General features: G+C 39.6%; 1 protein-coding gene across 1 annotated transcript in view; it reads right to left on the bottom strand.

Annotated features, from left to right (window-relative positions):
• LOC134680060 (uncharacterized) overlaps positions 1–17,560 on the bottom strand; it is a 66,312-nt gene that overhangs the window by 7,597 nt on the left and 41,155 nt on the right. Inside the window, exon 3 of the mRNA XM_063539068.1 lies at positions 12,927–12,994. Coding sequence (XP_063395138.1) covers positions 12,927–12,994 — 68 coding nt within the window. The remainder of the gene's footprint in view (positions 1–12,926; positions 12,995–17,560) is intronic.

Raw genomic sequence — 17,560 nt, 5'->3', positions numbered from 1 at the left:
TAGTCATAATTGGTTTATCTCAGAAACGCGTATGTTTTAGGATTGCTATAAAATAAACCTAACCTAACTAGCCCTATCTATAGAATAACCTTACGAAAATCCTGAAAACGATGGTTAACGGTTTCAGTTTTATGACTAACGATAATATGACAAACAATACATTATGGCTTAAAACTTTATGGGAAACAAAGGGACCCCGCACAAAAATCAAATATGTATAATAATAAAAAAAAGAAATGCAGAAAAAAAATATATATATAAGTCACCCCCATAGTCTCAATACCAAAGATAAACCTTGCCTTTAAGTAAATAGTTAGGTACTTACTGAAAATTAGCTTTTATATATTCTGTTGGGTATACTTACTTAATATCCCTAAAATTAAATGATAGAAATACAATTCCAGTTCCATTTTCAAATTTAAGTATCCATAGCTCTACTCCTTATATAATGTGCATAAAGATTACAAGCTTCCAACAGATATTAAAAACGAAAAAGTTGACAATATATTTAACAAAAAACTTACAGAATATTTACTAGACAACAGTTTTTATAATATGCAAGAGTTTTTTGAAAGTTAAATTTATATTAGGTATGATACATAATAGAAATATAAAGATCTCATGAATGTAATATTTCCATTAATTATTTATATTGCGATTAAGTTTATGTTACGTAATATTATTGTTAGATTGTAAGTTACATACTTAAATTGTAGTGCCCTTACATGGTTTATAGCTTGTTCACCATTCTAATGTAAGACCTATTTGTACCTATGAAAACAATAAATTACTGATTACTGATGAAAAGAAATCAAAACAAATGTTTTTTGCATTTCAATCTAAAACGGAAATGCACATATCTTACATTAAACGCGCGAGTTAAAGTTACAATAATACCAATACGTACCTCTTTCTAAAATAGAAGTTAACAAAAGAGATACTGTGTAAGAAATTTGCCAAGTTTAGGTGTATGTACGTAGGATTTCATATAAATCGAACTAACATTTTTGTATTATTAATTTATTACATCTACACTAGAGATGCACCGGATATCCGGTTACTATCCGGTATCCGGCCTATCCGGCCATTATTTTACCATCCGGCCGGATAACGGATAGTGACTTACTATCCGGCCGGATACCGGATAGTAACATTGCTTGATTTCGGAGTAAACAAATTGGATTTAAGAAACAGACACGGTCATAATCGTACTTGATTATTATTTTAAAACAATTTTATAATTCCATTGATTTGCACGCGCACTTATTTCGAACCAAGAAAGGAGTCCGCGCGAACGTTCACTAGGAAACAAGTCAAACCTTCAGAATGCGCACCTGAAAACCCAAAATGTAGGTTTAGTTCCGCTGGCCGAATATCCGGCGGCCGGATACCGGATATTCGGCTGATGGTCAGGCCGAATATCCGGTATCCAAACAACTATCCGTTGCATCTCTAATCTACACTGCTATGGTAAACAAGTGTACCGTACGCTGAATGTACATCTTGAATGTACAACTTGAATATAATCAAACAAACTGATTTGTGACCAATCATTATCATTTGGGGTCGTCCAGAAATCATGTGATCGTTTTAATATCACGAATGATCACGATGGGGGAGGAGGGGTCAGAAAAGATATCAAGTGGTTTTTTTTTCAAAGCGGGAAAGCCAAAAACAACATTACATATTTAAAAAATTATCAGAATAAACAATTCGCTCTATTTTACGAGTATATGCGTATTTACCTTTACGGGTTGCGTTAAAATCGGCAAATATCACCAAGGAGGAGGGGGGTCAAAAGTAGGCCAAATATGATCACATGATTTCTGGACGATCCCTTTGTGACCACGTTTTCACAGTAAGTACCTATCTTAATTATTTTGCTTTTTAAATAAGTAAATTAATGTAATACCAATGGTTCAGTAAATGTGAAGAGGTTTCACAGTGGGTCAGGTCACGAATCATGTTCTCCGATTGTAGGTAGGCACGTAGGTATAAGTACTAAAGATACTGCATCAAGTGCAAATAGATTTAAATAAAGCATGTTTAGCATATTTTGAGCAATTCACGATAAAACATTGAATTAGTTTTTTCGAATACATAATTAATTCCCAGCAAGCTAGAAATCATTTTAATACCTTCATTTGGTCCTGAATGTATTATCCCGGCCCGGTTCAAACTTTAAGATACGTCAGTTAATAGATATACGTTACCTACACCTACCCATAGAGCATTTAATAACTGGAGTCGCAATTATGAGCATACCCCTCTGCCGAAAACCTTACACGATTTACGAACTTACGAACGTTTTTTACGACCTTTTGTATGGACTGACATGGCTATTTGTACGTTACGTAGAAATCATGTAGAAACAGCAATACATTTGACGTCCCCTCCCCAATAAAAATCGGCAGACTGTTTTGTACAGAAATTGACAGCCATGACGTCTCCAGTTACCTACTAAAATAAATTATCTAAGGTTCCACCAATCCTTGCTGGTAGTGCCATTGTATGATGATGGTGGGTTCCTTTCCTTCTACATCGAGTGGTTTGGCAATCCAAGGAAAAAATGTATATAGTTATCTCTTAAGTTAAGGCTCCTAAAAATTTTGCATACCTCCTGGGATGGAGAAAACTCGGATTACACGCATTTAGGACCAAATTAAAGTATTAAAACGGTTTCCAACTTGCTGGAAATTAATTCCTCAAAACGCTATTTATGAATGTAATTCGATTGGCATAATTACAATATCCAATTTGCTATAAAAAATAAATTTAAAAAAAGGTTGAATATTTCCTGAGAAACCTACAGTAGGGAATAAATTAATGTATTGAACTTGAGTACGTACATGTATTTAAATTGCAGGTAATAATAGTTTGATAATAATAATAACTTCCGGAATGTGTATGTCTATGTCTTTCCCATCACCATTGTAGTGAATACATAACAAAACATACAAACATACAAATAATAATAACTTAATAAAATATTGCAAGTATGCTATCAATACAGAAAAGCAATCATATACACTGACCGTAGAGGGACATGGACCGCCGCGGCAGCTTCCTCATCTCCAACATCGTGAACTATCGCACTTCAAGGATGTTCACGTGAACTAATTCATAACCGGCACACTTTCATTTAATAATAAACCAGTTTCATATTCCAGTTCATTCAGAAAACATACTTTCGTTACAAGAACGGGGAAAACCACAAAAACATTACACCCAATTTCGCACAGAGAACAAAAAGCTGTGCACTTTATTTATTCGGCATTAAAACAACAATGCCGCGAATCTCTCGGTCCAAAGAAAGAGGATCGAGTTAAGAATGCGGAACCAGCTCATTGACGACCGAAATAACAGTTATTTAACATAGGGCGGTGCGTGCAGTGAGCGCCCACGGGCCGGTGCGCGGGCGCCGGTCGGCGCAGGACGAGCGAGCGGCGAGCACGGGCGGCGAGCGCTGTGCCGCCGCGGCGGGGCGAGATGCACTGAGTCGCGGCGGGCTTGCACAAATTTGCAGCGTCGCCGCCCTTGACGGGGGCGTTGCTCCGAGCCAGGGACGAACACTGAGTGCGCACGCGACTCTCCCCCGCATCCCGCTCGCGAATGCATAAGCCTTGAAAACGTCACACATCACATACCACTACAAACACTAGTTACTGAAAAAACAGCACTTTCGATAACACAACACAACCTACAACAATATCCACAAAACAAAAACACAGCACACCTAATATCATAGAACTTATAATCGCTCTCTCTAGTCAGTGCTCTAACTTTAAAGTAAGCATGAATCTGTAAAACCGAGCTATTTTTAGCGAAGAGAGGCATTGGAGGGCGGCGACCGTGAGCGCGAGCGCAGACGGCACTCGCGCGCACAACAGATGTCAGGGTCGCGCAGGCGCCCCGCGCAACCGCCGCCGCGCACCCTGAGCGCCGCTCCACTTCCGATTATAAGACTTGCCTTCTACAGCAACTTGCAAGTTGGATTAGGCTTAGAAAATGCGGCCGGACCGATCTCACCAGTGCACTTTCTTTTCATCAGTACTGAGAGGAGGGAATAAGTGTGGCATCACGGAATGCGCCATGCCATCTAGGTACATAGAGGTGACGTCGCCATGGCCGCGGGAGGTTGGAATGCCGCCTGTGCCCGCCGTGCCGCCGCCCCTCGCAATCCGGACGCGGCCTTTAAACCGCTCCGACGTGTTTGCAGAGTTGTTTGCACATTTTTTTACATTCCCGTCCTTTTATTAAACCTTTTTATAATAATAGCCTCAATATAGATCAGAACATTGAAAATGTACCTATATCGACAAACATGGCGCTAAAAGCTCAACCAGAATTGCCTACCTGTTACCGAGCTGTTGGCATGTTGACTACTTACATATCTGCATGTCGTATTTATGTATTCTTATATGTATGTGTAAAGCTTATTTTATTTTTTATTTTGAGTTTTAAGCCGCCAGGTAATAATGTATGTATTTCATTACGTTAATAATATTTAGGTATTTTTTTAAAAGCCCGTGCGTCGCCATATAAGAGAGAGATTCCTGAAACAATAGACAAAGTCACATAGAGTCGAGTAAAACGGCTTAAAATTTGAATGACTGATGGGTTCCAGCCCTCCTCAGTCGTTCACTCTTGACAGAGTGGTCGTGGTTGTATGATGAGACGTATCTATTGTGGATAACGCAGCCCTCGCAATGTGCCTCCATTTGCCACGGTCTTCGGCGTTACGGGAACATTGGACTATGGTGGTTTGTGTCGCAGATTTTATCAGGTCTGTCCAGCGCGTAGGTGACCGACCTCGTGACCGCTTGCCTTCAACTCGTCCCTGGACAACGAGACGTTCCATGGAGTTTTGGTTTCGTGTAACGTGCCCGAAGTATTTGAGGATTCGTATTTGAACAGTCGACGATAATCTCTCCTTCACTTTGAGTTCTTCCAAGATCGAAACATTGGTCCGAAACGCAGTCCAAGGAATACGCAGTAGTCTCCGCCAGCACCACATTTCGAGTGCGTCAATTTTGCGTCGGTCTTTCAGACGCACCGTCCACGTTTCTGCGCCATAAAGAAATATTGGGAAGACTAAGCTTCTCATCAGGCGGACTTTCGTGGTTTTAGTGATGTTGCGGTTGCGCCAGACTCTGTTCAGCTTGTCAACGGCAGATCTTGTGATAGCACATCTCCTGCGGATCTCGTCCTTACACCGAACGAGGGGTTCCAGCAGCGAACTTTAAAATACAAGATAGGTAAGTGAATGAAAGTGTAATCGATTTCACTTTCAAAACTAAATTAACTTTCTCCAATGACATGTCTTATGTAATCTCAACGAGACAAGAGTCATAACCGCAACATTTGTATCTCGAAAAGGTCGTCTTGCGACTCTTTTATTAATTCAAAACGCTTACTTGTGTTTATTAGTCGGACGATCCATCTGACATAACGATCTGGTATGGCACCGACACACAACAGTGAGTGATGGACCAATTCAGCACCACTCAGGGCTGACGTATGAAATGAATATGAACTGCAAGTTAACAGTGTATAATGAGGCCCTTTTGCAAGTTATTATAAAAAGGGCAAGCAGAGTACAAAAGCTTTACAGGACTCACTCCATGAACGCTAGCTACTTCTAGTATGTGCAATATGCATTTAGTTATATTGTTTTTTTTTTTATGGTTGAACAGTCTTTCAGAAGTTAGTGCCTATCTGACTACACTAATAATATGAGATATAATTAGGTATACCACATTAAAAGCTACAGCTCAGCGAAATTAAGTATTTTACTACCTTCATTTTTATAGTAAGTACGAGTAAATAAGTAGGTAACTGTACGGAGTTACGGAGCTCTATCTCTTCTTTAGTGCTACAGGTTAACTATTTAAATTCCAAATGTCTTGTTTCTCAATCAAAAACCTATATGTAGGATTGGTAGGTAACATATCTCTTTGTATAATAGTTATTTTTTTTTTTTTTTTATGAATGGGCTTACTCATGGCCACAGACTAGCCGAGGCGTAGACGTGGCCTACGATGGAGCGAGCTCGCCCAGAAGGTGCCTGTTCACTCTTGATTTGAAGGTTGCCGGGTTATAAGAACACGGAAATATAGACGCCGGCAAGGAATTCCATTCCTTGGCAGTGCGCATAAGGAAAGTAGAAGCAAAGCGCTTCGTGCGAATTGGTGGAATATCTACCAAGTAAGGATGGAAACCGGCCGTGCGTCTAAAAGTCCGATGGTAGAATGGGGACGGTGGAATAAGCTCGTGTAGCTCTTGGGCACACTCCCCGAAGTGCAACCTGTAGAATACCGACAGGCTGGCGACTTTCCGCCGATGGGCCAAAGACTGAAGCTTAGCCGTTAGCTTCTTGTCGCCAATCATCCTCCTGGCTCTGCGCTCCACTGAGTCCAAAGCGGCGAGTTGGTATTTAGCTGAGCCATCCCACAGGTGGCTGCAATACTCCATACACGACCGGACTTGTGCTTTTTAAAGTGTTAGAAGCTGTCCAGGTGTGAAGTATCGCTTCACCTTATTTAGGACGCCCAGCTTTCTGGCCGCAGTTTGTGCTTTAGACTCAATGAAGCTGCCGAAGCTGAGGACTGAACTCAGCTCCATGCCGAGGAGTTCCAGGCTGTTGGCAATAGGTACAGATGCACCCCGGAAAGAAGGAGTCAGGTCGAATGGACTCCGTTTTGCGGAAAATAGACACGTCTGCGTTTTGGAGGCATTGAACGTGACCAGATTGTCATCACCCCACTGGGAAACGAGACTAAGGGTCAAGTTCATTCGCTCAACCATGGCCTCTCTCTGTGAACGTATATCCTCCCTGCTGTCCCCTGCACTAGCCAAATATCTCTCAACAACCGTACTGTCATCTGCATAACCTACAATGCTGGGTTGCAGCATGTCGTTACTGTGGAGCAGGAAAAGGGTTGCGGAGAGAACAGACCCCTGAGGAACACCGGCGTCAATGGCCATGAGGTCTGAAGAGCAGCCATCAATAACTACTCTGATCGACCGTTCACTCAAGAAATCAGATAGCCAGCTACAAAAGTCAGCAGGGATGCCGTATGCAGGAAGCTTGCTAAGGAGACTTGCGTGCCAAACCCTGTCAAAGGCCTTCGAGATGTCCAGTGAAACAGCAAGCGCTTCACCGTTCCTCTCGATGGCCTCGCCGCAGCAGTGCGTGACATACGCTAAAAGATCCCCAGTAGACCGACCTCGGCGAAAGCCATATTGACGGTCACTGAGCAGATCATTTGCTTCGAGGTATGCCAGCAGCTTGCCGTTAAGTACCCTTTCCATGACTTTACAGAGCATGGAGGTAATGGCGATTGGTCGGTAATTGCAGGGATCAGCACGACTACCCTTCTTGGGTACTGGCTGCACGTTTGCAAGCCTCCAGGCTTTCGGCACCGTTCTTGTTTGGAGAGAGAGGCGGTACAGGCGTGTCAGTACAGAAGACAACTCAGGCGCACACTGCTTTAGTACACGTGCAGGTATACCGTCTGGTCCACTGGCCTTATTCACGTCAAGATTCTGCAGAGCTCGGCGTACCTCTTTTTGATGAATAGCAATTCTCTGCATAGAGGAACTGCATTGAGGTAGCGTAGGTGGAAGTTTTGAGCCTGCGTCTAAACGTGAATTGCTCGCAAACAGAGAAGCAAACAAGTTTGCTTTCTCTGTCGCGGAGTGGGCCAGTGTCCCATCAGGTTTCTGCAGAGGTGGCAATGTGGGTCGGCAGAAGTTGGATTCGACCGCTTTCGACAGGGACCAGAACCGCTTGCTACCAGGAGGGTAGGAGGCGAGTTTGGCCCCTATTCGACTGACGTGGTCGAATCGAGCCTTTCGAAGCACCCGTTTGCAGGACTTGGCAGCTGAGTTAAAGGCTTTTTTCCTCGCGCGAACCCTCTGTGCTCCAGCTTTGGTATCGCGGGCTAATACCCAAGCCTGGTATGCAGACTGCTTAAGGGCCTCGGCTCGAGCACAGTCCGAATTGTACCATGCTCGGGTCTTGTGATCGAGCGATAGGTCGGAGAACGGAATGAAATATTCCATTCCCTGCCGAATCACATCCGCAACAGCCTCAGCAGAACACGAGGGGTCACCCGAAGAAAAACAGACCTGCCGCCAGGGGAAAGACGCAAAGAAATGCCGCATCTCATCCCAGTCCGCTGACTCGTATCGCCATACTCTCCTCGTGCCCCTAGGGCAGAGATCAGGAGGAGAGTGGATCGACACGGATTTCACTATAGTTCGTTTTTTTTAGCATTAGAAAGAACTCCAGAGAAGCAAGCGTGCAGTTTTTATCAGGCTCTTTAATTGTTAATAATTATTGAATTATCTAATGTAGCATGGTCAATACATATAATTTACTTCAAATTATTAACGCTAAAAGTGCCGGATTTGGAACCACAAGCTTACTTCTGCGAAGTTCTTTCTAATGCTAAAAAAAACGGACTATAGACAGTGATCGGACGATCCTAGCGGAGCTGAGACCGAAACCGAGTGCCTGTCTGGATCAGTTGTCAGCAGAAGGTCAAGGCAATTGGGTGTATGGTCAGTAACATCCGGTATCCGCGTCGCAACATTTACACAGTTAGTGGTGTGCATGGTGAGCGCTCGCAAGCTGGCGTAGACGACACACAATAATTATGTAAACTAACACTATCGTTACTTCTTTTTTGTCATACCTATGATAAAAATGCATTTGTGAAATAATGTTTAATTAGAAACGATAATTAATGCGGCATTTTGCGGGCGGCGTTCGCGACATTTAAGTCGAATAAATAACGCTTCGATTGCGGTATGCGACCGACGACCGAGCAAGCTGACTGCTGCGAATCAAACCGGGCATGCCAGGAATCCGCCAAACGTTACAACATCTGCACCTTAGCTAGCTTTCCGAAAGTCAACCTTAAAATGTACTACATTAGAATCTGATACATCGCGTACAAAATATAAACGCTTTTTGTTAAAGCCTTCACTCGAGAAAATTCCAGGACTTCCAATTTAAAATGGCAACCGGATAAGTTAAGCCCATCAAAGTTTTTTGGTTCAAGGTATTAATGGATTCCGAGGCTCAGCGTTTCCGACCGCAATAAAACAACTTTCGGGAGTCATCGCTTAAAAAGTTATATCTATGTACTTTTGTAATTATTATATAATATAAAATGTATCCTTTCTTTTAATCACTATTTATGATAGTGTGATAATCAAAATGTATAATTATCTTATTCTAATACCTACGTGGAAAATTAACAAATATTGCTACTTACTAATTTGGTGTGTTTCAGTCTTTAACATATACAATTATGTAACTACATAATATGTAGCGTGTGTGAAATTGTTAAGTTATTTCAACGTTAAAAGGTAGTAATGTTGGAGAGTATTATTTATAAAAATGTCAATCAATAACAAATAAAACGGTTATATACTACACATTGTCCTGCAAAGTCCAGGCTTATCGATAAATAATATTTCTTACATACATTACAGGGTTAAAGTGTAAGTGTTAAACACTATGTATGTAAGAAATATTATTTATCGATAAGTCTGGACTTGGCAGGACAATGTGTAGTATATAACCGTGTTATTTGTTATTGATTGACACTTTTGTAAATAATAAGTAGCCCAAGGAACAAGTCCACAAGACACTCAAGTAGAGCGAGTGTAATCCATGGCTCAGGTGCACTATAAAACTGCTAATCTCTTCCTATTGTGATCGTATCGATTTAACGTAACTACCCACCGACAATGGCTATCAATCATAGCGATAAGCATTCGAAATCGAATTTCTGGGATGCAAAATGCCGGTTAACAATGAAAGTTGACGGGTGGATCGTGGTTGTCAATTTAATGATCAGCCAGCGGGATATCAGAACACAACTTTCCTTATAAGCATACTTATAAAGTAAGCACGGCCAAGTCGAGCTATATTTGCGCTTATAAGATACAGGTACCGATAAATATCAGCTTACTTAACTGTTTTAAGTATGCTATGGATACCTTTTTCTAACAGCTGAAATAGATACTTGGCACCTTACGTAATTTCACTATTATTATTTTTTAATACTGTAGGCCTAAGATGGTCGGCTCTTTATCATTTGTCAACATGCCTGTCATGTTCTAACAAATATCCGATAATGACGCATGGCATGACAGGTGATAAAAAGGCGACCATGATACTGATTCTGGTTTGCATGTAGAAACAAAATTTTCCGCAAAATATATCGTCGGGTGACAAGCAAAAGTCACTAAGTACTATCAAAAAATTAAAGTAACAATGCACTTTATTACACTTGTAACACGGTTTATTTTCCAATAATTTCAATGGTGTTAGTTAGTGACTTTTGCTTGTCACCCGACGATATTGCCAAAAGGACAGTACCTACCCCGATTGGCGCCTTCTACCATACTAACGGAGTGGTGACATTCTTACATAAAGAAGTGCCAATGACTGTTGGTACTTTACAGTGCTAATTGGGTCGTTTACCTTATTTATTGTAGGTACACGGACGTAAGCAAAAGCCTAAAATGGAAGGGTTGAACGCCTTCTAGGTACATTCACGGAAGAGAAATATTTAAAATGTAGCTCAATATTAATTATATTTTCGTGCGAGTATCCAGTTTGCCCACGGTACTTATAAGGTTCGAAAGTTTACGGCATTCTCGCAATGCCGTCCAAGCCTTGCACCGAAACTGCATTACAGCATGTGCAAAGAATGAGCAGGAGTGTATTTCAATACGCCTACCGAGCACGGGCGAGTCGAAAGCTCAAGAAAACCAGTATTAATGGACTCTTCGATTACGCATAGTAGGTATGGAGCTCAAGATCACTTTTCAGTGATTCGAAACCGATGAGAATACGCGGACAGGTGCGACAAAGCGGGCGGCCCCTCGCAAGGTGCACTTTCACGACCCCGCACACGCAAGGATTCCTACTCGGCTATAATATAAAACGTATATTATACAACCGCCAGGAATGCAATAAATATAAAATTTCTCTATGGGTTCAACAGCATCACCGATTAAGAAATTTACATAAACACGGTTTTGCAATGATTATGTAGGTATTTGTATGGGCGTTTGGAGCACGAGGCATAGGCGTGGCGAGTTAGTGTTATTCTGTCAAGAAACAATGTGATAGGTGCTTGAACATATAAATGATCATCGTACAAACTCGCATAAACACCAACACTGCGTACTCTTATCGAGATATACAAACTATTATAATTAATTCACAATTAAAACGCCTACATACTTACGTAAAGTATGTAGGCGTTGAAAGATTTTTTTTTCATAAAACGGAGTTTTCCTTTATGCTTGGAAAGTCGACAGAGAAGTAGTAGTTGGCAAATTACTTGTAACCTTTGGACAGAAAATTACATTAGTGGCGGTCGCAACCGGAAGACCAGGATGGGAAGCCTCCAACCAGATGGGCAGTTGATCTGCTCAAATCCTTAAAAACCTTTGTACGGTAGTGGACCAAAAAGTACAAAACAATACAAGCAATCTCTCATAGGTACTCATTGATTATGGTAAGGTTACCTAATTCGATTAGTATTAATGACAAATTTATTACTAAACCGAAGTTACTTGATAAGAAGGATACGTTGAACCAGTAAAGAATAAATAAATAAAGAATAAATGATATGATATGATATGATATGAATACCGGACTCTGCAGTGACAAAAACGAGTCACGCTTTATTCACAGCGCTAACGAACGAACGTTCGTAATATAAACAAATCTACTCATGGCAATCCTTTGTCTTCTTCCATTTGCAACGGTTAGCGTCAATTAATTTCCTTCAAATGTGTAACAAATGTAACAATGGATGGTTGAGATGGGTTTAATGCTGCCCTAAAAATTGTACTCATATTTATTTAGAGTTCCGGAATATTACGTTACATATCTACGGATTACGGATATATCTTACACAAAATTACAAGTTTTTTAGATTATAATAGAAAATTTTACACTTTAGGTACATTGTATGACGACGCTAAGAGAAAATATTGGAAAAATTATGGTATATTTTTATTTGTTGTGTTTAATAGGGTTACACACATTAGAATACCTAAAATATTGGTACCTATATCAATGATGGCTTTTGTCGACAGGACACGACACTGAGTATGTATTCGAATAACGACTATATGCGGCGAACCCCCTATCTAACATGCAAATTTTATACAAATTGTATGTCAGATAGGTGGTCCTCGTATATCGCATTTGATAAATGCTTGTTAGGTATCCATTGCCATTTACAGTGTATTCCTAGATAACATATAGGTACTTACACTCTACGATTTTATTTTACCAGTAGTAACAAATGTTGTACACCCGTATACATTATACCCTGAAAAAACTGAATCACTAACTGGATTCCTTTGGGGTGCATCCGGGATTTTAACGTCGTGAAAATGAAGAGGAAGCGGCAAATTAGTGGCATGGCATCGTTGTCTTTAGCAAAAGACACCTTGCGTGAAACCGAACCATTGATATATAAGTTGGATGAGTTTTGTCTACCCAAAACTGCTTATTCTATCATTCCATTCATCCAACTTCACTTCTATTAGACAAACCTCTTCTGAACGAGAGGTCAATACCTGCATCTCTATCTGTCCTCTAGCCTAGTGTAATGTGACCTGAAAACTTTACATAAAAGGTACCGTCCAATTTATTTTCAGACGTATAATGCACGTTTCCTCTCGATAATTTGCAGATGCTGAAATTGCGAAGAATATATTGATTTAAACCCACAACCACTGGGTTGAAAACTTGCCTCTACTTCACAATGATCTCCTCTCCCACGCCTGAACCACTCGGCTACCACTACCACCGCTTTACGTTTGATATACCTAATACTCCGTAGTCTCTGTACCCTTATTTACTATTTAAATTAACATACCTTCCCAAAAGCTGCTGTCGAACGTTGATTTTCGATCGCGTGTTTCGTTTTCTATTACGGCTGGTTTTCTGGAACAAAAACAAAATAACTATGTTTTTTTTTGTAATATAAATGGCTTTGACAACGATAAAACTAGAAAAAATATTTAAATGTGTATTCAATATTCGCTCAAAGACTCGTACTTAGGCACAGGAGCAAACGACGATTGCATATAAATATGTACCTACTAAAAGTGAGTGTTATTGCATCAAATTACTACAACTATTAATAATAACGATAAAACTTTAATTATATAAAATGATACCTTACATCAAACATCAGTACGTGACTAATAAATACCTACTAGATACTGCGCTTAGCTAAGCACGTTCGTAGATCAGATGTTATTACACATCTCGACTTAATGATTAATTTAATTGTTCGTTTTGTACGGCTACAATCAAGTTCGTTCAAGAGTGTGGCTGATGTTTTAGAACGCGAACCGTAGAGATATATCTATGTGTAAAACTATACATATAGGATAGGTAGATTATTTTGACTTGTCGCGTCGTTCTATCCGCTAATAACTCCTGTATCGGTCTTATAATAAGCAGACTACTACTTATATAAATATGATTTGGAACTTTCATAATCTATTCTATTTCTTAAACCTATTTAAAAAGGTTTAAGTAAAATTTAACATATCATATACCTTATTTATACGATTTAATTTTATTGTATAATATATAAGAAATATACAAATCTATCAACTTTTTTACTCGTCTTTATCTATAATTAATAGATGTGTTACATCGTGTAGCAATAAATTACAAGTGTACGGTTATTTTAAGACTGACGGTATGATGTTATAAAGTAGTAATCAATTTAAAACCCTGGTCATCACGAGTGCATTACTTAACAAGTCAATTAGGTACCTACTTTATAATGTATTTGCCACGGATATTTTGTAAAAAGACATTATTAACAGTAGCGAAGTTACTTAAAGTATAGTTATTTAGACTCCTAGTCGCGCAAAACGACGGAGGCGCGCTTTTAATCCTGCATTGCAGTGATTTATAGCAATTGTGTGTAAGTGTCCAATTTCTGTAATAGCGACAATTAGCGGGCGGCGGTGGCGCGCCGCTGCTGCTGAGCGCACTCTGCCACAGTAGGCCTAACTCCATAAAAGCGTATTAATTAACTTTTTGCAATAACAGAATTGTCACGATAAAAATAATGTAAATAGGTACCTACTTTGTATTTACACTGATATCGTACGTGCGGAAGTCAATCAACATTTGCACTTCCCGGGCTCCTAATAAAAACTCCACCCCATTTGTACCCCCTACAAAAATGCTTTCGAGACAAACCGTATTCAAGTACAACGTACGTAATGGGTGATCTGTGTGCTAAATCCCAATTACATCTATTCAGTATTTTTTAGAGAAAATGTGAAAAATTTCCATATTATATTTTCGGGTTTATATAAATTCTGTCTCTCCAATCTAGATCTCCTCCTTATATTAAGTTTTCCCGATTATTTAAGAATAACGTCATAATTCATAATTGTAATTCGCATTTATAATTCGCATTTAGCAGTCTCTAATAACATTTTATATCAAAACATTGTAAAAAACACACAAAATTTTGTTCTCATGACATCAAAATCGTTGTTTAACCATTCTGCTCAGGCAGTAGTTATTAAGCTAGTCTTGAAACTCTGTTATATCAGTTGTTGTTGCAGTTGGCCTACTGTAGGTAACGCTTTGTCAAGCCTGCGGCCGGTGGACACACCGCCCTTCCATTATCTGCACTTCACCACCACTATTTACACATTTATTAGAGCTTCACAGAAACCATACTTTATACGGCGATTTACATCGCATCAGGGCTAAGAGCTTCATTACAATGACAGGCTACTCCTCATTAAAGACACCTGCCTCTTATATTCGTTGGAAATGTCGGAATGATTTATTTAAAGTCAACAAGAAAGATCAAGCTTTTCGAACCTATAGAAAGAATCCGGTTTTAATGGTTGCTGCGAGCTTTACCTGTATAGCGAAATAACATGGCAATAATGGAGTTTCATTGGAAATTATACCTACTTGTCACGAAAACATACTTAAAGTAGACTTTCCCACGAATCGAAAAGATTATTTATTGTTGTAGACTTAAATTATCGACGATTTTATGCGATTCGTCCGGCCCGCATTCATATCTTCAATAATTTTAAAGCCTTGTACAAAAAGTGACTGGGGATTGGTGAATTGTTCACGTTTTAGTTTGGTGCAGGTATTAAGTCAAGTATGCCCCAATTCCCTAAAGCCTAGAACGTGTTTGAGGTTGTGAGAGTGAGTGCTATGGTCAGTCGTAACCCCGTTTGCCAGTTATATGCGATCGATTGTGCATAATGGATCTCAGAATAGTTTACTACTGCACTTAAATCTAGGATAAGTAATAAAATACCTGAGCAACAATTTCTACAATCAGTTTTAGATAGTAATGGTGTATAACATAAAGTCAATTGCCAGCTTGACTCCACCTAGGACAAATCGTGACATACCATTTCATGAAATCTTAAAAAGCGCAGGTAAATTTATGCAAATTGACGACATTTGAGTCACGTTTACGGATATACGTACTGGCATGAATATAATTATCCTCCAAGATCTATTTCAAACTAAAATTCCACCAAACAATAACATACAGAGCAGGCTATTAGGTACGTAAAATGCAAGCTAAACTGCTAGTGTTCGAAATGTCAGGGACCGCCTGCTCGTTGTTAGGCTAGTTTCAGAAAGGCATCGGACTTCGCCTGAACACTGCGCACTAGCAAATGTCGCTCACCTTGCTTGTCTCACAACACTGTGTGCCGACGCCGACTTACCGCTTCACAACTGGCGTGATAAAGGCAGTAGGTATTAGACGTTGGCAGTAAAAAGGTCTGTATTTATTTTAAATACTGAAAATAAATGCTGGTAAATATTATCTTTCTGGAAGTGCCTATAGTTAAAATATTTTTATCATTCCAAATATTTTCGTAGCTAACCCAAAGGGTGAACCATTACGACTAGTAAGTATATAGCCGTACTAGTAGTATAAATTAAGCCGTAAATTATTGTTATTCAAACATTTTTTTTTGATTTTGTGCACATTAAGATTAAATATCATATATTAGGTACCGAATTACACATCCTTACTCAGTCTGACTCGCGTCGATTTTAAAGTTACTGGAAACGCATTCTAAAATACAAATGTATATTTTAAAATAGGTGTCCTAGGTGTAATCGCTTAATCGTTCATTCCTTTCCTACTTACACTTTCCTATTAACAATCATAACACAACAAAAACAAAATTTATTTTTAAATTCATGTTAATTTTTCTGTTCTAGTTTTAATTTATAACCAACGTTACAGCGTGTAAGTTTTTGCTGTAAAGTTATTTTATACGCGCGTTGGGACGAAGGCCAAAAGGATTGTGTTGTATCGTCATGTTCTGCTCTACTTCGTTTATGTTGATGCACGTTAGAGGTGCCTATTCTTGGAAGCTACAGTTTTACAGCCTGCTACTCTCCGAGAGAAATGAGCACTTTATAGGCAATTTTATGCTTTGAGGTAGGATAGGAACGAACATAATGTGTATACTTTACCTAAACACTGCTGCTGGGTAGGACTATAATTAGCTCCGGGTCTTTGTACTCTGTTTTAGCATTATTCCTTAATTTTAGATACAGCTATACGACCTTTAATATTCATATTTTGGATTTCACGGCCCTATAAATCCCGGTCTTTTGATAGGCTTGCGTGGGGATATAGATCCAACACGTATATTCGTATTAAATATTATTATATGTAGATTGTAGATACTACGGCTAAAACTTGATAGAAGAATATTCATAGCAATCTTTACCTGCTACTTTCGATATATACGGCTATGGATTGAATCTTAAAACATACTCTTAAATACATGCCAACAACACCGGGGTGCGGATTCTCATTTAGTAGGTACCGTGTTTTTCCGCAACTGTATTTGTAAACAACTATTTGGTTCGGAAATGATGCACTACAGGCCGCGTAGCCAACATGCCAATCGTTAAAGATCCGTAGCGAATGAAACGCAACTGTCTGTCGCACTAATATGGAAGAGTGATATGACTACGCTACGCCACGCGATTAACGCACAATTGTCACGTTGGTTAAGCACCCAGGAGTTACAATCTCTAATTCTCTAGTACCTCGCTAGCGGCAGCCTGAATTAGCCTTAGCCTGGCTTCAGGATAAAACATTTTCCATTACCATATGTATGAATTCATGTCAAGTACACACATCATGCCCTTAGTGGATGAAGTTTGAACGAAGTTCGGAATATCCAACAGATTTCCAATATGGTACCTACTTAGATTTCCGTTATATTTACACGTGTAATCGTAACGTCTGCGTTCTAGGTGCCCTGCCGAAATACATTTGCCAGATTGTTGTGTTAGGTAATTGTTCGTCGATACTCTGATATAAGTACATATATTCTAACTTAAAGCTATTGTTCTTTTTACTGGTAAAAACTATGATAATGTGTATGCAGAACATGCGTTTTAGACACCCAATAACCCAACCGACCAATGCTCCAAGGCACTTACATCCTGGCAAAAAAGAGTAGA

The sequence above is a fragment of the Cydia fagiglandana genome, chromosome 3, assembly GCF_963556715.1.
Source record: "Cydia fagiglandana chromosome 3, ilCydFagi1.1, whole genome shotgun sequence".
Classification (NCBI taxonomy): Eukaryota; Metazoa; Arthropoda; class Insecta; order Lepidoptera; family Tortricidae; genus Cydia; species Cydia fagiglandana.
This window is presented reverse-complemented; position numbering and strand designations above follow the sequence as displayed.